This window comes from Panthera tigris, chromosome X (assembly GCF_018350195.1).
Source record: "Panthera tigris isolate Pti1 chromosome X, P.tigris_Pti1_mat1.1, whole genome shotgun sequence".
In the NCBI taxonomy this organism is placed as follows: Eukaryota; Metazoa; Chordata; class Mammalia; order Carnivora; family Felidae; genus Panthera; species Panthera tigris.
This window is the reverse complement of record NC_056677.1, coordinates 32,419,000-32,440,609: the sequence shown is the minus strand read 5'-3', so window position 1 is coordinate 32,440,609 and position 21,610 is coordinate 32,419,000. Positions and strand designations below refer to the sequence as shown.

General features: G+C 36.3%; 1 protein-coding gene across 2 annotated transcripts in view; it reads right to left on the bottom strand.

Annotated features, from left to right (window-relative positions):
- Window positions 1-9,414: 9,414 nt before the first annotated feature.
- PRRG1 (proline rich and Gla domain 1) overlaps window positions 9,415-21,610 on the bottom strand; it is a 140,473-nt gene continuing 128,277 nt past the window's right edge. For both annotated transcript variants that reach the window (XM_042974820.1, XM_042974821.1), the window contains exon 4: window positions 9,415-12,297. In XM_042974820.1, the coding sequence (XP_042830754.1) occupies window positions 11,812-12,297 (486 nt within the window). In that variant the 3' untranslated portion in view covers window positions 9,415-11,811. The remainder of the gene's footprint in view (window positions 12,298-21,610) is intronic.

Here is a 21,610-nt window from a genome sequence, read left to right as displayed (position 1 = left end):
TGTCTTTTAGAATTCACCTGTGAATCCATCTTGTCCTGGGCTTTTATTTTTGGTAGTTTTTTATTACCAATTCAATGTTGTAACTTGTAATCAGTTTGTGAGATTTTCTATTTCTTCCTGGTTCAGGTTTGGAATATTGTATGTTTCTAGGAACTTATCCATTTCTTTTAGATTGTCCAGTTTGTTGGCCTATAATATTTTGCAGTATTCTCTTATAAATTTCTGTGGTGTCAGTTGTTACTTTTCCTCTCATTTCTTATTTTATTCATTTGGGTTCTTTATCTTTTTCTCTTGATGAGTCTGGTCAGGAGTGTCAATTCTGTTTTCCTTTTCCAAGAACCAGCTCTTGGTTTCATTGATTTTTTTTTTATATTGTTGTTTTAGTCTGTTATTTATTACTGCTCTGATCTTTATTATTTCTTTCCTTCTACCCACCTTGGGCTTTGTTTTTTTTTTTTTCACTATATACTGCATTCTTATAACTGCTTTCACTGTGTTCCAAAGATTTTGGACTATTAATTTTCATTTGTCTCCATGTATTTTTTATTTTTCCTTTGATTGCTTTGTTGACTCACTAGTTGTTTAGTATCATGTTTGCCTCCACATATTTGAGATTTTTAAAGTTTTTTTCTTCCAATTTACTTCTAGTTTCACACCATTGTGATCAGCAAAGATATATGGTGTGATTTCAGTATTCCTACATTTATTGAGGCTTGCTTTATGGCCTAATATATGATCTGTTGTGGAGAATGTTCCATGTGCATTCTGTTGTTTTTGGAAGGAAAGTTCTTTATGTATCTGTTCATGTCCATCTGGTCCAATGTGTTCTTACATCCATTGATATAAGTGGAGTGTTAAAGTCCCCTACTATTATTACCATCAATTTCTCTCTTTATATCAACTAATATTTGCTTTATGTATTTAGGTGTTCCGGTGTTGAGTGCATAGATATTTACAATTGTTATATCCTGTTATTGGATTGATTCCTTTATCATTATGTAATCCCCCCCCTTGTCTCTTATTACCATCTGTTTTAAAGTTTATTCTGTCTTATATAAGTATTGCTACCCAGCTTTTTTTTCTCACTTCCATTTGTGTGATAAATGTTTTTCTGTCCCTTTACTTTCAGTCTGTATGTGTCTTTAGGTATGCTCTTTTAGGCAGAATACAGATAGGTCTTGTTGTTTCTTTTTTTACCCATTCTGCCACTTTGTATCTTTTGATTGGAGCATTTAAGCCATTTACATTTAAAGTAATTGTCGATAAGTATGTACTTATTGCCTTTTTAAAATTTGTTTTCTTGTTTTCGTTTTTTGTTTTTTTAGTTCTCCCTTTCTTCTTTTCATGCTCTTTCTTTGTAATCAGTGAATTTCTATAGTGTTATGATTTGTTTTCTTTCTGTTTTTTGTTTATCTTTCGTAGGTTTTGGGTTTGTGGTTATCATGAGATTCATATATATTCTAAGTAAGTAGCTGTTTGTATTTATTTGGTGGTCATTTAAGTTCAAACACACTCTAAAAAAAATCCCAAGAAACAAAACAACAAAAAAACAGAGAAAGAAGAAAACATACTTCTTTTTCTTCTTTGCCTTCTCTTCCTTTCTTTCTGCTCCATGTTTTATTAAATTCTGTCATATTTTATGTATTTGTATTCAGAATTTTCTTATATCTAATGTGGCCGTTTCTTTTCCACATAAAGAGTGTCTTTGGCATTTCTTGTAAGGCTTATTTAGTGATGATAAACCTATTTATCTTTTGTTTGCCTCACAACTCTCTATGTCTCCTTCAAATATGAATGATAACATTGCCGGGTAGAGTATTGTTGGTCATGGATTTTTTTTTTCCTTTCAGCACTTTGAATATATCCTGCCATTCCCTTCTGGCCTGCAAAGTTTCTCCTAAAATATCATCTGTTGGCCTTATAGGTTTTCCCTTGTAGGTAACTTTTTGTTTCTCTCCTGCTGTTGTTAAGATCCTCTCTTTTTAATCTTTGACATTTTATTATGTGCCATGGTGTGGGCCTACTTGGGTTCATCTTGTTTGGAACTCTGTGATTCTTGGACCTAGATTCTATTTCCTTACTCAGGGTAGGGAGATTTTTAGTTATTATTTCTTCAAATAAGTTTTCTACACCTTTTTCTTTTTTTCTTCTGCAACTCCTATAATGTGAATGTTCACTTGATGTTGTCCAAGAGACCTCTTAATCTATCCTCATTAAAAAAAAAAAAAGTTCTTTCCTCTTTTAGCTGTTCAGCTTCTGTGCTTTCTATTACCCTGTCTTCCAGATCATGGATACATTCTTCTGCATCCTCTAATCAACTGTTAATTCCTTCTAGTATGTTTTTTATTTCAGTTATTGTATTCTTCAACTCTGGTTCATTCTAATATTTACTTCCTCTTTATTAAAGGTCTCACTGAGTTCTTGAACTCCTCTCCGGCTTGGTGAGTATCTTTATTACTTTAAACTCTTTATCAGGCATATTGCTTATCTCTGTTTCATTTAGTTTTTTCCTAAGATTTTTCTTTTTTTTCCCTTTTTGAATATATTCCTCTGTCTCCCCATTTTCCTTGACTTTGTTTCTATGGATGAGATGGCACAGCTACTTCTAAATTTGGAGGGGTGGTCTTGTGTATGGTTTTCCCTATGTAGACTGTGTATGCTTAGTGACTTTTGCTGGCTGGCTGGAGCTGTGGCTGTATATGCTAGTTACTCTTTTAGATCATGGCTTTTTATAGAAGGAAGAAAATAATAACAAGTACAACAACATCAGAGAAAAAAACATGTTAAAAAAAAGACAAAATAATAAAGACAAAAATATAAGGGAAAAAAAGAGGGAAAAGGAACCCAAATAGAACAAAAATAAAACAAGACACGTTTAAAATATGGCTTATTTTCTGTGCTCCAGCACCACAAGTGGTGGGTGTGGGCTTGCAGACACTGAGTGTGCGGAGGTTGCAAGCTTACTGTGATGACTGGATCCACTTGTTATGGCGTCAAGACCTTGCTTCAGTCCATGCTTTTAAGGTGGAGTAGGAATGTAAACCTATTGTTCTCCAGTCCCTTTGACCTAGTGTTCCTACAGTTCTTCTGCCTCTTTGCGGATTTCTGGTGTTGTCCCTTTTATATGCTAGTTGCTCTTCTAAACTTTAGCTTTTTTTCTATGCCCAAGGACATAGGAAATTGTTCCTAGTCCTTCAGTACTATCCCCATTGCTATTTGCAGTGTTGGGGGTGGGGTTCCCTTTGTTACTGTGTCTCCATCTCTCTTGCTGTTCTCTCTTTCTTTGGTTGTTGAGAAGCTGTTCAGTCCTCAGTTTTTCTTCAGGAGGAATTATTCTGTTAATGGGTAGAATTTGGTGTTTTCTGTGGAGGAGGGGAGTTCAGGGTCTCCCTATGTTGCCATCTTGGACCTATACTAGAGTTTTAAGTGCCATTGGTTGTATATTTATCATAAGCAGTAAGTTTTACACTACCATCTTATGTTTTTATGATGTTTATTACCATCCTTTTATTTCTACTCAAACAATTTTCTTTAGCATTTCTTGTAAGGCAGATCTAATGTTGATTAACTCTCTCAGCTTTTGTTTGAGAAAGTCTCTCTCTCTCCATTTCTGAAGGATAACCTTGCTGGGATAACTTGGTTGAAAGGTTTTTTTCTTCACATATTTTGAATATCTCATCTCATTTTCCATGGCCTAAAATGTTTCTTTTGAGAAATTCACCCATTGTCTTATACAGGATTCCCTTGTATGTGACTTCTCTCTTTGGCTGCTTTAGAAATTCTTTGACTTTTGACAATTTAATTATAATCTGTCTTGGTGTGGCCCCATTCATGTTGAACCTATTCAAGGATATTTTGGGCTTCGTGGATCTGGATGTCCATTTCTGTCTCCAGGTTTGGGAAGATTGTAACCACTATTGCTTTAAATATCTTGTCTATTCCTTTCTCTTCTTTTTCTTGAATCCCCATAATACAGATACTGTTTCTTTTGATTGTGTTCCATAAGTCCCCTAGACTTTCTTTATTCTTTACTTTTCTTCTAATAAGTTGATAATTTCAAGTCTTCTAGGTCATTTGCTCTTCTTGGTTGAGCCTGCTTTTGAAGCTCTTTATTGAATAATCAGTTTCACTTATTATATTTTTTAGATGTAGGGTTTGTTTTTGATAGTTCCTATTTCTTTGAACTTCTGTTATCATGCATTGTTTTATTTCACTGAATTGTCTATGTGTACTTTTAGTTCACTAAACTTTAAAAAGATTATTCTGAATTCTTTGACAGTTCATAGATCTTCGTTTCTTATAGTCATTTGTTGGGGATTTATTCATTTCTTTTGGTGGTGTCCCATTTACCTTACTTTTATCCTTGATTCCTTAAGTTGGTGTCTGTGCATTTGAGTAAATGTTCTCCTTTTCCAGACTTGACAGGTTCAGTTTGACAGAGATCATTCTTCACTAGTCAGCTTAGTTTGGGTTTCTGGACATGTCCAGAAACCCATGTCTGCTGGTAACATCCTTGGGTAGGTGAAGCTTGCTATTGGGTTCTGTTTTTGGGTGATGCCACTGCCCAAGCTCTGAGGTTGGCATGTAGGAATGGATGCCATGGGCTTAGAATAGTTGGGACTGTCTTGGTTTCCTTCCTAAGCAAGGCTATAGGATGGGCTCTGTGGTTTCCTAGGTTCTCTGGTCAGCATCCTAGATGTTCAGGGCTGGGTAGTATTCTCAGCAGTAATGGGACTAATGAATTAGTATTATAGAAGGGCAACTCTGGAAATCTGATTTTCCTCTGTCTTCAGGGTTTGTTTTGCCATTTGTTCTAGTTGTTCGTTGGTTTAGTGATGTTTTTTAACTCATTTTGTAAAGTCTGTATTCCTTGTCACATGTGTTACTGTAGTCTTGTTTCTGTTATTATAGTGGTCAGCTAGTGATCTGAGAGTTTGTTAAACTCTCTCCCCAAAAGTATCCTGTTTTTAGCACATGGGCTCTCTTTGTGTGTTGGGGGAAACCTTCAACTTTTGGCCAGATGACATATAACTCTATCCTAACTTTCACTTTCTGCTTATGGAGAATCTGAGGTCAAAGTTGAGAGTTTAGAGCCTCTCAGATTTTTTTTTCAGAGAATTCACTGAGCTCTTTATATGCATTTAGCCATCTAGATTCCTATGTGGAAGTTTTTAAAAGTGCTTACTCTCTTTATTCCCCAGCCTTTCTTCCCAAGGTTTTCAGTTTTCTGTTATTTTCCCCAAATGTTATCCCTTGTCCAGGTGGTAGCACCTAATGCATTTACCTTTAAGTGTTTTTGAAAAATATCCCCCAGGTGGTTGCTTCCAATTTGGGAGAGTTCTAGGTTAGGCAAAATAAAGGCAAGCCTTTGAGCTGGTACTTCAGGAAGCCAAGATACAGGGCTGAACAATCAACCTCAGTTCTTTGAGAATAAGGTCCATTTTACTTCCTCTGGTACTAGGAACATATACTTAGAATGTGGGCTATTGTCTTCCAAGATGCCACTGAGAAAGGAAGCAGGGGATAAGGCCAAACGATTAAAGGTTTTTTCCTTTCCTGGTTGCTATAAATTATACTTAGTTTCTAGAGTTCTGATGAAGTTGATGCCCAGAATTTTTGTCAGTTTATTTGATGCATTAAAAAAATTTATTTATTTATTTTGAGAGAGAGAGAGGCAGAGAGGGCAAATCCCAAGCAAGTTTTGCACTGTTAGCACAGAGCCTGATACAGGGCTCAAACTCACAAAATGTGAGCTCATGACCTGAGCCGAAATCAAGAGTTGCACTCTCAACCGACTAAGCCACCTAGGTGCCCCTATTTGCTGCTTTTGTGGAAGAACACGCGTTTGGAATTCCCTACTCCATGCTATTTCATTGACATCACTGTATGCTTGTTTTGACTTATTTTTTTTATAACTTGTTTTATTTTTTAAAATTTACATCCAAATTAGCATATAGTGCAATGTTTGTTTTTAAATAGGATTTATGAATATATTCAAATCATTAACCACAATTGCAAAGGGACTTATTGAAAATGTAGCAAGAAATACGGTGATGTTGGAAGTGACATAAACACAGAATCAGAGCTATTAACATTCTTTGGCTCTCTCTTCAGTTTTTGTGGACAGTGTATGTTAGTGGTCAGTGCAGTTTGCTTAGGAGTTAGGAACTGGACTAAAAAGAGCATTTTAAACCCTAATCAGTCTGTTAGTGGAGGAGATTCTGTAAATTGTGTGTGAGGAGGTATGAAATCGGACATTGATAGATGTTATATTACAGTGGTTGTCTAATTATGTTCATGAAGTTCTAGTGTTTGCTGTGACTTGGACTGACTTGAAGTAAGGTGAGGTTCCAACCTTCCTATTTCTGTAGTGAACCACCAGCCTTATCAATTTAAATGCTTATTTTTGAGACAGTGAGTGAGTGAGAAAGAGAGCACACAGGGGAGGGGCAGAGAGAGAGGGAGATACAGAATCTGAAGCAGGCTCAAGTCTCTGAGCTGTCAGCACAGAGCCCGTTGTGGGGCTCAACCCCACAAACCATGAGATCATGACCTGAGCCAAAGTGGGATGCTCAACCGACTGAGCCACCCAGGTGCCCCCCCCCCTTTTTTAAATATTTATTTTTGAGAGAGTTATCAATTTAACATATTAGGGTTCTATGAATTTTTTTCAAAGTTAGCTACCACTGCTAAAAACTTATAAAAATAACAACATAGACTAATATGCAGGACCATGATAAAAATGATTGATTATAAACACAGTGGGACTTTGTGGAAAAAGAATCTCTGTGAGCTGGAGTGGAATTAGGATTACACTAAATTAAATTACAAATTTATCCCAGACTTGGCCTGCTGCAAAATCCCAGGGATGACATCAATAAGCACCATTATTTTCTTATGACCCTAGTTTCACACAAAGTAGGCACTTTGTAAATATCTATTACCTGAGCTATGGAAGGAAATAAAATCAGATAGGCCTATGGGACCAGATCACAGATTTTGAAGTAAAAAAATATAGAGATATAGATTGGATATAGATATATAGATAAAATGAGAACAAAATGTCATCATACAAAGTTTAAGGAAATGGTAGGTGATAAGAACTACAGCAGAAACACAAGCATGAAGACAGAAAACTGATATTAAAAAAGCCCTCACTTTAAGGTATTTGATGTTTTGGAGGAAGAGAATTAAAGGGATTAAACATAATTCTTGCCCTCAAAGAGCTTCAGGTGTGTAGAAAAGGTTTAGAAGAGGAGTAGGTTCAAGGAGAAGGATGGAAGAGCAGCTCTGGAACTTCTACCTTGAAGTTTTCTGAAATAAGAATTTAAAAAAGGAAGAGAGCCAAGTCCATATGGCCACAGCCAAGTATGAAATTTAAAAACCTGATCTCTTATGATAGATGTGAGAATAGTGTTATGTTGAAGGAGAGGTGTATGACGGAGCCTTCTAGGGTGCTAGAAGTATCTTGATCTCGGTGTTGGGTTTCATGATGTATTATTAATCTGTATGTTATATAATTTTTAGAAATTGCTATATAGTTTTTAAAAAGTACCCTGTTATGTTTTAGACAACTCTTTGGGGATTTAGACTTACAAAATGGATACTCAGACTTACATTCAAGGAGAAATTGTAGGTATAGATGGTAAGTAAATCATTTTAATTTTTATACCATAAAGATCAAGTCATATTTACATTTGCTTGGTCAATGACCTATCACATCACCTTTTTAGTCTTTGAGGTAACTACACTTAGGAAGATGCCCTGTGGTCACAAATGTTTCCATCTTGTGCTTTCCTTTCTCATATTCTCAAATGTCAAATATAAGCTGTTAAAGAGGAAAAAAAACCCAGCTCCTTGGTATCTGCAGACAACACAATACCCAAGACTTGACACACTACACTACAGCAGGGAGGGCCCTCTGGAGCAAGTGTTCCCATTTTGCATCATGCCAACATCATTCAAAAGTTAGTACAGAGTTTTTTCTTCTGCTGAGAATACCCTGAGGTATTCTCCAATTTAGGATTACTGAACAATATTTCTTAAATATGTAAGAAAAAAGAAACAATAATCTTCCCTTGTTAAAAAGACCACAATTAATAAAAGCTTATGCAGCATGTCATCACCTTACCGTAACAGAATTAATACATGGCAGAAAACAAATCTCTTGGGTTTAAAAATAGCTTTATTTAGCATACCAAAAACACAGAAACATAAGAAAAACCTTACCTAGTATAAACATAAAAATAGTTAAATATCATAATTTAATGTAAACCAAGTGTTTAAAAATGTGAATTATAATAAAACACATGCTATTTACACAGAACCAAGTTAAAGCTACCTCCACAGTTATTGTATCACATCATCAATCTTGAAGTCATCATTAACAATGAATCAAACACAACATTTGTATTTGTACTGGTCAATAAGAAAAAAAGAAATCCTTGAATTTACTTTAAACACATATAATTCATTGTGACATTCCAAGCAGAAAGGCAGAAAGTGCCAGTTCTGGGATCCCATACACAACCACTGCATCATGGAGGCCTGGAAATCATTCCATTGGAAGACTATGAAGCCCATTCTCTCATTTAAATGCAAACTGGTTGATTCAACTTAATTACTGCTTAAGAAAGGTACTAAATATATCTGCAAAAATAAACCTTTATTAAAAAACGACCAAAGGTGAACGTAATATCAATCATGTAAGAAAGGCAAAAGCATAAAAAATATTATTCCAGACAAGCCCCTTTAATTGTAACAAATGTTAAGAAACTCAGTTTATAAAACCAGAAGGGGTAGCAAAAGGGTTTTGAAAAATGTAAAACCCAAATCAAAATCAAGCAAAACGAACTAAGAAATGTTTCTTGAAGAAAGTGGTATTTTGTTATCCTGTCTTTATCACACGAATGCTGCCAGAGATCTGTGGCTAGTATCAGTATCACTACAGAGTAGTGTGTTGTCTTGGACCAACAGGCCAAAAAGCTGTATCAACTGATTAAGTGTTTGGCTTCTGCTTCAAGAATCAATATCCATTCTTATACTGCAATTCAGGTATCATTAAGAGGCAGCATTAAATCCAATATCAAGACTTTAAAATGTAAGATAAAGTTGCAAGTATATACATAGTAATAGAACATCCTGCTCCTTTGACCCTGTAATTCTAAAACTTTGGGTCTCCAGACCCCTTTATACTCTTTAAAATTTATTAGAGATCGGGATGCCAAAGAGCTTTTGTTTATAGAGTTTATATCCATCAATATTTGCCATATTAGAAAATAAAACTAAAAAAAACTGTAAGCATTTATTTAAAAATGAAAGTCTATTACATGCTAACATAAATAACATTTTTAAGAAAATAGCTATATTTCCTAAAACAGAAAAAAAGATTTGTGGGAAATGGCATTGTTTTGCATTTTCAACTTCTTTTTGAGAGAGTGAAAAGACAACTAATGCCTGTGTATTATTATGAAAATAGTTTTGATCTCACAGATGTCCTAAAATTCTCTCAAGGGCTCCCAGGGGTTCATGGGCCAGCCACACTTTAAAAACTGCTGGTTTAATGTAAGGCCTAATGTTAATAATCAAAAAAAAAAAAAAAAGCCCATAAAAAAGGAACCTTAATTTTCCTTTAAAAAAGAGCCAAAATAGCCACACACACACACACACACACACACACACACACGTCACTGGATCAAACACTCCCACTTTCAGCTACAACTAGAAGCCAAAAGTTACCATGTGCTCATGGCCAAATTCAAATTAATATTGTCATTTCTACTGAGATGAGGGTCAAGATTTATTAATTCTTAGTTCAGGAAAGATATGAAACCTATTAACTACATACATCTTAAACACATACATCTTAGTTTCCTTTCCAATATCTTCTTAATCCTGTTTGTGATAAGCTGGCTGTCGTCTCTTAAATTGGCACAGCACTGGGATAGACCAGAGTGACAGAAGTTTAACAGCAAGATACTCGGATCAGGAACACGTTAGCCATTTATGGAGCAGTCTACTCTACTTCTCACTATGTGAAGCCTCTGATAAATTTTAGGGAAACAGGGAGAAAATTCTCCCTTAAGCACAATAAGAGCAATGCTATGACCTTACACGCAGACAGCTCTTCACATCTAAAGAATTATTTTCATACACACCATCTCATTAGATCCTTTTAAAGCCCCTGGAGAAGGGCAGGATAAATGACATTATCCGTTTCAGAGTTCAAGAATCTGAGGTGTAGATATGGGTCTTTCCCACGGTACCAGGGCAAGTACCTTTTTTAGAGAACAGGATTAGAATTCGGGTCATCTGACTCCTGGTTCAGGGTTTCCCCCCAGCATTCCTCCTTCCTTGGGTTCCAGGGAAGGACTGGAGGGGGGCGGTCTGTAGGGATGGAGATGGAGGCGGCAGGATATGACTGACACTTACAAAACCTGTACTCCTTCTGCCTCATTAACCATTTTATCCAACACTAAGGGGGCTTGGGAGTGGCAGAGATATTTCCCTGACCAACAGAATGAATTTTCCATCAGTGCCTATATTAATGGAACAGCCCTCTTTTCCTTTCTGCGCCAGTTTCTGTTGGCAGTTCATTCACAGCCTGTTCCCTTTACTCCAAGAGCAAAGTAAATATCCTGCACTTTAAAAAATTTGACGAAAATACAAAATGAAATAGCAACAATGAAAATATGTGAAACTATGTGCACCTGGCACAACAGACTTTGCAATCTTCCTCCAACTGGAGAGCAATACAAAAATCATAGTTCTTAATTTAATGGAAAACGCCTCCTAATCATCTTGAAGCAAAGACTTCAGTCTATATAAAAACTAAGAAGATAATTTCAAGATTTTTACTAAATTCTTGGGTTCTTACAAATTCTGTGGTGGTAAGAGAAGGAGTAGACAGTAGAGTAAAAGGCACTGAAACAGCAAAAAGAAAATAATTATGGTCACAAATGAGCAAATGAGAAATCTGTATCTCTTCCCTGTCATTAATACATATAACTACTTTAGAAACTATCCTGCTGCCAGGAGATCCTCTCTGTATTTAACCAAGATGTTAATACAAATAGCATGAGCTATTCAGACACTAAGCAAACAGTGTTTAATTTTAGGAGTTAAGGGGAAGGCAGTCAACAATAACAAAATCCTTCCTCCAAACTACCCAAATGCCACTAATGACCAATGGTATTCTTGCTATATACTATAAGTAAATTATCATTTATTGTGCCTTCCCTCTCTCCTTTTGAGATGTTTCTAAAATCAAGGTGGATTACATGCATTTTTTAAGGTAGCTGAAGAAAAAGGAGGTTAACCAAAGCCAGTAAGAATCAGAATTAGAAAACATACTAAGTTCACCTTATTTTCAAAATTCAACAGCATGTGGCTGGCTATGGTACAAGTTGTTGCTGTCCCCCCCCCCCCTTATTTTGGTGAGTAATGTTCTCTTTATAGGTGATTTAGACAGAAGTTAATGGCTTTTTAAGACACTTGCACATATACTGGGCTGATGTGCCTACGCATATGTATGCATAGAAATACATACACACATATGTGTACCTCATCACATCACATAAAGACCTCCACTAATATGTTTTTCCCTCTTCACATATTTTGATTAGCAAAAATGAGCATGGATAATGATTTTATAGTCGGAAACAAATCTAATGAAAATAAAATCAGAAAATGTGAAGTGGTATGCTGTCAGAGTCCAATACAATAAGTCAATGCACATTTATGTAGTGGTAAAGTGCTAGAAAGTTCTTTCATTAGTATTTTAAAAATGATTATAGTAAAAAGGTTACAGTTTCATTTGATGGTGGTGACCACAGGCACCATGGCAATGGCACTGGCTGAGTTGGAATTGATGATGTCCTCATACTCTGGGGGTGGGTCTAAATGAGGTTCTGTTTCACTCCTCCGGAGGGTCACCTGGCCAGTGGCTTCCTCATAGGTGGGTGGAGGATCGCAGTTGGATAGGCGAGTGGAGACAGAATCTGAGCGCCCAACTACATATTCCAGGAAGCCTGGTGACAATCCACTGCTATCAAACACTTCATCTGGTGGGGGAGGCGGAGTGATAATATTAAGGTGCTGAGGGAAAGGAATGTGGCCTTCAGTTACTGTCTGTCTGCGAGTTTTGTTTCTGAGGAAGCATCTCCAAATTAGGAAAATGACAAGAAGGATAATGAAGAGGCCAAAGATTAATGGAAAGGTAAGGTAAAACTGAAACCAGTCACTTCCTCGGTTACTCTCTCCTTGTTGGGCTTTTGTGTAGGTGTTCCAAAACTCCTTCTGAAAATAAAAGACATATTAAAAATCAGTATGATCAAAAGATGGGAAATATCAAAAGAACCAATGTCTGGATGCTATTAACATAATGACCCAAAAACCAAAACCAGATTTGTTGGTTCAAAGGACCTAAAGCCTATATATTTCATGACAAGAAATGAGAAATAAGTCAAGTTACAGTGTTCATTCTGGATCCTCTGTAAAATGGTCAGTCAGAACCCAAGAATCTTTTCAAGCCTGGGGAGTTAGTTATGTTTTCAGCTATGACCTTTTCTTTTTTTTTTTTAAGCATTTATTTATTTTTGAGAGATACAGCAGGAGCAGGAGAGGGGCAGATAGACAGGAAGACACTGAACCCGAAGCAGGCTCCAGGCTCTGAGCTGTCAGCACAGATCCCAATGTGGGGCTCGAACTCACAAACCGTGAGATCATGACCTGGGCTGAAGTCGAACACTTAACTGACTGAGCCACCCAGGCACCCCCAGCTATGACATTTTAGAAGGAAAAACAAAGCATGAGAGATTTCCCATTTCCCACTTAAACCAAATAATCTTCCCTTAAAAATGTCACATAACATTTTCCATGCCCAATTATGAAGTTTCTCATCAGTGAGATGTGAAACCCCATCATCATTAATGGTATGTGCTATGTTAGGCTATTATAGGCTTTCAGTAGTTAAACACTTTACAGATGAATGCTTTGTTTTCTCATGGTTGTGTTTGAGGTCTCCTTCCACCAGACCTTCAACTCCCTCTCCACCCCCAAAGTTTAGTACACAGATATTCACTGAATGTTGTAATTACACATTGTCCCTAGTAGAAAGCTCAGGCTAGTGAAGAAATTGTGTTAGGTTATTTCCTAACATAGACTATACTCCTGAAAGACACCAGGACTAGTAGTTCAAATCTTTAATATTTGTTTGGGGGGAAATACTGAAAACACAAAAAGGCAACCTGACCCAATTACTAGCTGTGAGACCTGGACAAGTTACTCTTTGTAAGCGTTAGGTTCCTCACCTGAAAAGCAGGATAATACTAACCTGTACTTTACAGGCTATCTAAGCATCATATGAGATAACATATATAACATATCTAACTAAGTCCCAGACATATAAACAAATAGTAGTTATTACAATTTTTGTATATCAAATCTCCGCCTCAAATTCACTGGTTAATCTATCCTGTAAGGAGACTACCCCTAATCCTATTGACTATTTTTTCAACGTTTAAACTTAACCAGTAAGTGCTTTTCTCACAATCCTATTTATTTTCAGGTACTACAAGTCACTGATAGTAAATATATGGCATCAAGGAAGGGAACCAGGCCATTATCCAAATGGGCAAATAGAGGGAGTTGGACTAGACTGGGGATTGTATTGCCAGATGTCCCATGATAGCATGGCATTACCATAAATCTATGAATCTGGTTAAAAATAAGACTCAGGGCACTAAAGCTGCTTGTTTTATAGTTATATACTTTACTTACAAAGGCTTTTTAAAAAAAAATTTAGCATTTACATTACCAATTCCTAGTCACTAGATCATCGTCCACTTAGACTTAATTATACATACACTGCAAGATTCATTGCTCATTACTATTTTTTCTCCATCTTCCCTGATTTTGAAGTTGCTGTTCTGATTTATTTTGTAATTGAGTAGTCCTTTCTGAAAATTTTCCATACATGAGACACATGGGAAATAGTCTATAAAATTGTACAGCTCTGTGAATAGCTTTCCTTCACCCTGACTAGTAAATGTTACCATAATGATATTTCAGTCTCAGGTTGTAGCTATTTTTTTCCACTTCATAAATCTAGGTAGTATTCCATGGTCCTACAGCTTCCAATGTGCAGCTAAGAAATCCCACACTTGTTCAGTGGACTTTATTCTTATTTGTGAGATTTTACTTTAATCCTTCACTTCATTTTACCAGGATATTTCTGACGCTTTTGGTTTTGTTTTCTATCACTCTTATTTTGTACAATAGCGATTTGAAACTTTTGTACATTACAAAATGATCATGATAGGTCTAGTTACCATCTTTCACGAAAGTCATTCTAATATTATTGACAATATTCCCTTATGCTATACACTACATCCCCATGGCTTATTTTATAACTGGAAGTTGTATCTATTAATCCCCTTCACCTGTTTCATCTGTCCTCCTGCCCTCTGGCAACTACCAGTTCTGTGTTTTTAGGAGTCTTTCTGTTTTCTTGTCTTGTCTTGATTCCACATGTAAGTGAAATCATATGGCATTTGCCATTTGCTGTCTGACTTATTTCACTTAGCATAGTATCTTCTAGGTCCATCCATGTTGTCACAAATGGTGAAATTTCATTCTTTTCTATGATTAAAAGTCCACTGTGTATATATATACTACATCTTTATCCATTCACTTATGGATAGACACTTAGGTTGCTGTTGTAAAGCTGCAGTGAACATAGGGGTCCATATATCTTTTTGAATTAGTATTCTCATTTTCTTCAGATAAATACCCAGAAGTGGACTTGTTGGATGATATAGTTCTATTTGTAATTTTTTTAAGGAACCTCCATATTGTTTTCTATAGTAGCTGCAACAATTTACATTCCCACCAACAGTGTACACCCTCACCAATACTTGTTATTCTTGTCTTTCTGATACTAGCCATCCAGGCAGGTGTGAAGTGGTATTGCATTTGTGGTTTTGATTTGCATTTCCCTGATGATGAGTGATGCTGAACATTTTTTCATGTATCTGTTGGCCATGTATAGGTCTTCTTTGGAAAAATGTCTACACAGGTCATGTGCCTATTTTTTAAATGGGTTTTTTCTGTGTTGTTATTGAGTTGTAGGAGTTGTTTATATATTTTAGATATCAACCCTTTATCAGATATATCATTTCCAGGGGTGCCTGGGTGGTTCAGTTCTTTGAGCATCCAACTTCCGCTCAGGTCATGATTGCACGGTTTGTGAGTTGGAGCCCTGTGTAGGGCTCTGTGCTGACAACTCAGAGCCTATAGCCTGCTTCAGATTCTGTGTCTCCCTCTCCTTCTGCCCTTAGCCACTTACACTCTCTCTCTCCCTCAAAAATAAAATGTTTTAATTAAAAAAAAAAAAAGATACATCATTTCCAAATATCTTCTCCCATTCAGTAGGTTGTCTTTTCGTTTTGTTGGGTTTATTTTGCTGTGTGAAAGCTTTTTAGCTTGATGTAGTCCCATTTGTTTATTTTGCTTTTTTTAAAGTAAGCTTCACACCCAGTGTGGAGTCCAGTGAAGGGCCTGATACGGGGCTTGAATTCATGACTCTGAGATCAAGACATGAGCTGAGATCAAGAGTCAGATGCTTAACCAACTGAGGCACCCAGGTGCTCCTGTTAATTTTGCTTTCGTTGCCCTTGCCAGAGGAGACCGATCAAAAACAAAAATTGCTAAGACTGACATCACAGAGCTTACACTACCTAAGTTTTCTTGTAGTTTTATGGTTTTAGGTCTTACATTCTTTAATCCATTTTGAGTTGATTTTTGTATATGGTATAAGAATGTGCTCCAGCTTCTTTTGCATGTAGCTGTCCAGTATCCACAACACTATTTATTGAAGAGGCTGTCTTTTTGCCACTGTGTGATCTTGTCTTCTTTGTCATAATTGACCATGTAGTGTGGGTTTATTTCTAGGCTATCTATTCTGTTCTATTGATCTATGTGTCTTTGTGCCAATACCATACTGTTTTGATTACTATAGCTTTGTAGTATAGTTTTAAATCAGAGATCACGACACTCCAGCTTTGTTCTTCTTTCTTAAGGTTGACTTGGCTATCTGGGATTTTTTGTGGTTCATACAAATTTTAGGATTATTTGCGAACGTTTCTTGAAAAATGCTATTGGTATTTTCGCTGTGGGTAGTATGGACATTTTAACAGTATTCTTCCACTCCATGAGCATAGTATGTCTTTCTATTTACTTTTGTTGTCTTCAATTTCTTTCAAGGTCTTAAAGTTTTCAGAGTACAGGTCTTTTACTTCCTTGGTTAAGTTCATAGGTACAGTATTCTTTTTTGATTCAATTGTAAACGGGAATGTTTTCTTAATCCCTCTTTCTGCTTTATTTAGTGTATAGAAGTGTAATAGATTTCTGTATATTAATTTTGCATCCTGCAACTTTACTGAATTCATTTAGTCTAATAGTTTTTTTGGTGGAGTCTTTATATATAGTATCACATCATCTGCAAGTAGTGAAAGCTTTACTCCATTATAATTTAGATACCTTTAATTTCTTGTCTACTTGGTGTGGTTAGGACTTCCGATACCACATTGAATAAAAGTGGTAACAGTGGGCATCCTTGTCTTCTTCTTGATCAACAGGAAAAGGTTTCAGCTTTTCACCATTGAGTATGATGTTTGCTATGGATTTTATCATATATGGCATTTATTATGTTGAGGTACAGTCCCTCCATACCCGTTTTGCTGAGTTTTTAATCATAAATGAATGTTGAATTATGTCAAATGCTTTTTGTCTATTTTAATCATATGATTTTTATCCTTCAATTTATTAATATGGTGTATCACATCGATTTATTTGTGAGTATTAAATCATCCCTGCATGCCTGGAATGAATCCCACTTGGTTATGATGTTTGGTCTTTTTAGTGTATTGTTGAACTTTGCTCATATGTTGAGGATTTTTACATCTATGTTCATCAGAGATACTGGCATGTAATTTTGTGGTTTTTGTCTGATTTTGATATTACGGCAATGCTGGCCTCGTAAAATTAGTAAGTGTTCCTTCCTCTTTAGCTTGGAATAATTTAAGAAGGGTAGTTAATTCTACTATTTAGAGCATGAGCACCAAATATGATGACTGTCAGCTCCATCATCAGCAAGTTAGGATGAGATTGCAAAAATAGTGTCTTTGTGAGGATGAAGTGCTGGCTGGCAATGTCCCTACGGGTTCCTGCTTCTCCTGTAGCCATTTTAAAATTAGTAAGTGGGTCTGCCTCAGTGTGGTCTAGGTACGTTTCAGTCTGTTGCTTGGATGCTGGCTATCAAGGCAAGTGGGTTTGAGAGCAGAATCTCCATTTCCCACAGTTCTACGATTCTCCTGGTCTTAATCTCCATTGATTTTCAAAACTGGACATTTTAGGGGTTCACCTCTCCAGTGCTGGCCCTCAGGGTTGTGATTTCTGATGTGGGATATAATCCCTTCAACTCTTCAATGGAGAGTACTGGTTGTGGGGTTACTACATCAGGGGTGGGTTCCCAGGTGAGGCCATGTCTCTACTTCACTTCCCCCTCTTGATACATCTCTTTTGTCATGGAGGTGCAGTTCATCTAGTTCTCAGGTCCTTTACAAAACAAAACAAAACCCCAAAACTCTATGTCTGGTATTCATGGGAAGAAGTGAGTTCTAGGTCTTCCTATGCTGCCATCATGAATCCCCTCACACACAGGCTTTGAAAGTATGGTGGGCATAAAAATGACTCAAAGCCATCTGTGTTCCACCCCTGAACTAGATCGTTTTTTTTTTTAATGTTTATTCATTTTTGAGAGGCAGAGAGAGCATGGGAGACACAGAATCCGAAGCAGGCTCTGAGCTGTCAACATAAAGCCCCACGCAGGGACTTGAACCCACTGTGACAGGGTGACCTGAGCCAAAGTTGGACGTTTAACCAACTGAGCCACCCAGGTGCCCCTGAACTAGGTCATTTAAAAGGTACATTACTCCAACATTCTGTGATTCTAAGATAAATTTGGGCATAATATTGTATGGTCTACTAAAGGCTATGTACAGATGAAAATATATAAGGTTCAATATTAAAATAAGCCAGAAGTAGAAATAGCACACCCCAAGAATACAGCATTTATTTTAGGACAGTACCAAAACCTTAAATTGTCAAGTGATTCATTTATTTCATGAATACAAATTTAATCACAGGTCAAAATTTAGGACATTTAGGAAAAAAAAGTAAATGTGCTTCTGTATGTGTACACTATTAACTTTTTGTATAAAATTACCACTTTTAGGATGGCCATCTTTATTTCTGATTATAGGATAATATATAAACATCTAAAAAAATATAAATCATATCACAAAGGTATAATCACTATGAATATTTTATATAATTAAGAAAATGTTTTACATCTATTTTGTATCAACTAAAATTTTAATTTACTAATAATTTATTTTGGAGACCTATCAAATATCTTATTTGTGGTCAATTTTATCTGACAATGACAATTTTCTCTGTTTCCTCCTAATCTCTCAAATCATATGTATTTGGTTTTTGTGGATAATATTAAATGGGGGAGACAGTGATTTCAAACAATTATATAATGCTAACCTTAGATAAATACAATAAAAAGTGGCTCTTTTTATACTGTCCTACACTTTGGGATAATTAAGCATCAATAATGCACATGAAAATGATTTTTTTTTTCATGCTTGGCTTGTATAATTAAATTTCTCTGGTTTATGTGGCATCCTGGGAAATAACCTACAGCCTAAAATAATCAACTTATATTTTTAAGTGTTACAAAGCTTAGACAAAAAGTATAAAACCAGATTTTTTATTTTATCTATAATAACTCAATCCACACCTAGCAATAAAGGTGTAACTATCATTCCCACTCGAAGATGAGGAAATGAAGGCAGAGAGAGGATACCTAATAATAAACCCAAGATCATTTAACACATAAGAGACCAGGCATGCACAGCAAGCCAAAAAGCAATCTGCCTTGATCCATAAGATATTCTGAACCCGTTTGGCCATTTTTCTAGAAAATTCAGTCTTCTCATATTAAATGTGTAGTCAAAAGCAAGCTGGCTCATTTTACAGATCAAAGTAACATTATCTGAATAAAAAGGTAATGACATTTATTTTTTTGGGAACTAGACTTAGAATCACATGAAAATTCACATGAAGTAAGGACTAATATTATAATTGTTATTCAAACAAAAAGCCCCAGTTTATATCTCTGTAAGCTATATAAGTGGTCTTTTTAATGAAAGCAGCCAAAAGGTGAGCATATGATTACAAGACATTGTAAAGCAGTGCTTTTAGAGAGAAGAGGAATTTTGTTTAATGAGTAATCATTAAAGGTCACAGTAGTTTTAGAGAAGGTTAAAATTATACAAATAATGAATGGAATCTGAAGAGAGGTCTGAACCATTTCAGAGGGAGGAGCCCCAAAAGGTAAATGTTTCATTACAGTAGGTGAGTTTCAGAACAAAATTTTGTATGTACAGTATTGTCCTTTTATAAAATGTGTGCTTTTCTGTTGTGAATTTTCTCACTGCCATTTATGAATAGTCAAATTCTATTCTAGTTGCTCAGATTTCATAATTGGAAGGAGGAGGATAAACATGTCCTACAATCTGATTAACCAGCTTAGAACATAATAAAGTTTGGAACTGGGTTTGTACTGATGAAAGGGCCCAGAAGCATTTATACCCAGTGCTCACAAGGCTTCTCCCTTTCAAGTACAGGCAATACTCCTGTATTATCACATTTCACAGCTATTGTGTTTCTTATAAATTGAAGATTTGTGGCAACACTGTGTTGAGTAAGCCTATCAGTGCTATCTTTTCAACAGCAATTGTGTCCCTGTCACATTTTGGTAACTTTCAGAATATTTCAAACTTCGTTATTATATTTGTTACAGTAATCAGTGATCTTTGATATCATTATTTTAATTGTTTTGGGGTGCCACAAAATGCACCTATAGAAAGGGGGGGTAAACTTAAACGTTAAATATGTTCTCCTGAAGTGTTCAAGTGAAAATAAGACTGACACATTGCTCACTTCAAATCAAACACAAATCCTGTCAAAAGCCAAGACAGGCCAAAAGCTAGGTTTTCTTGAAGGAAATTGAAAGTGCTTGTCCATTGAACACACAAATAACGTAACATTCCCTTATGACAAAGCCTAATCCAGAACAAGGCCCCAACTCTCTCCAGTTCTATGCAGGCTGAGAGAGATGAGGAAGCTGTAAAAAAAAAAAAAAAAAAAAGTTGGAGGCCAGCAGAGGTTGATCAAGGAGCCAACTTCCAATTCCATGAAAGTGCAAGGTGAAGCAGCAAGTGCTGATATGGGAGCTGCAGCAAATTACCCAGAAGCTCTAGCTAAGACAATGAAGAAGGCTACACTAAATAATAGACTTTCAATGGTAAAGAAACAGCCTTGCATTGAAAGAAGATGCCATCTAGGGCTTACCTAGCTAGAGTACAGAAGTCAGTGCCTGACTTCATAGCTTCAAAATATACACTGGGACACTTGGGTGGCTCCGTCGGTGGAGCATCCGACTCTTGATTTCAGCTCAGGTCATGATCTAGCCATTGTGAGATTGAGCCCCGTGTTGGGCTCCATGCTGGGCATGGAGCCTGCTTGGGATTCTCTCTTTCCCTCTCTCTCTCTCTGCCCCTCCCCAGCTCGCACTCCTCTCTCAAAATAAATATTTAAAAATATATATAAGCTGACTCTCTTGTTAGAGGCTAATGCAGCTGGTGACCTTAAGTAACTAGAAGTTACAGAATTAAAGAATACAATAATTGAACTAAAAATACACTAGAGGGGTTCAATAACAGAATGGATGAAGCAGAATTGATGAGTGAGCTGAAATATAATGGACTTCATCCCATAACAAAAATATAAAAATGTAGTCTATCTACATAGAATGTACTATTATGAACCTCATGGTTACCACAAACCAAAAATCTGTAACAGATATGCTTGGATTCCTTTCTTTATATTTTTTGTGTAACACTAAATAAAGAAAGTCATCAAGTCACAAGGGAGGTGAGCAAGAGAAAAAGAAAGGAATAGAGAAGAACCACCAGAAAACAACAAGACAGCAATAAGGACATACCTACCAATAATTACTTTAAATGTAAATGGACTAAAAGCTCCAATCAAAAGACATAGGGTGAATGACTGGATTATAAAAAAGACCTATGTATATACTGTCTACCAGAGACTTCAGATGTAAGCACAAACACAGATCAAAGTGAAGGGATGGGTAAAGATATTCCTTGACACATTAGACCAGATGGACTTAACAGATATATACAGAACATTCCAGCCCAAACAACAAAATGCACATTTTTCTCAAGCACACATGGAACATTCTCCAAGATCACATATTAGACCACAAAACAAGTCTTCTATTTTTTTTGTTGTTTATTAATTCTTGAGAGAGAGAGAAAGCACAAGCAGGGGAGGGGGAGAGAGAGGGGAGACACAGAATCTGAAGCAGGCTCCAGGCTCTGAGTTGTCAGCACAGAACCCAACGCAGGGCTTGAACTCACAAACAGCAAGATCATGACCTGAGCCAAAGTCGGAC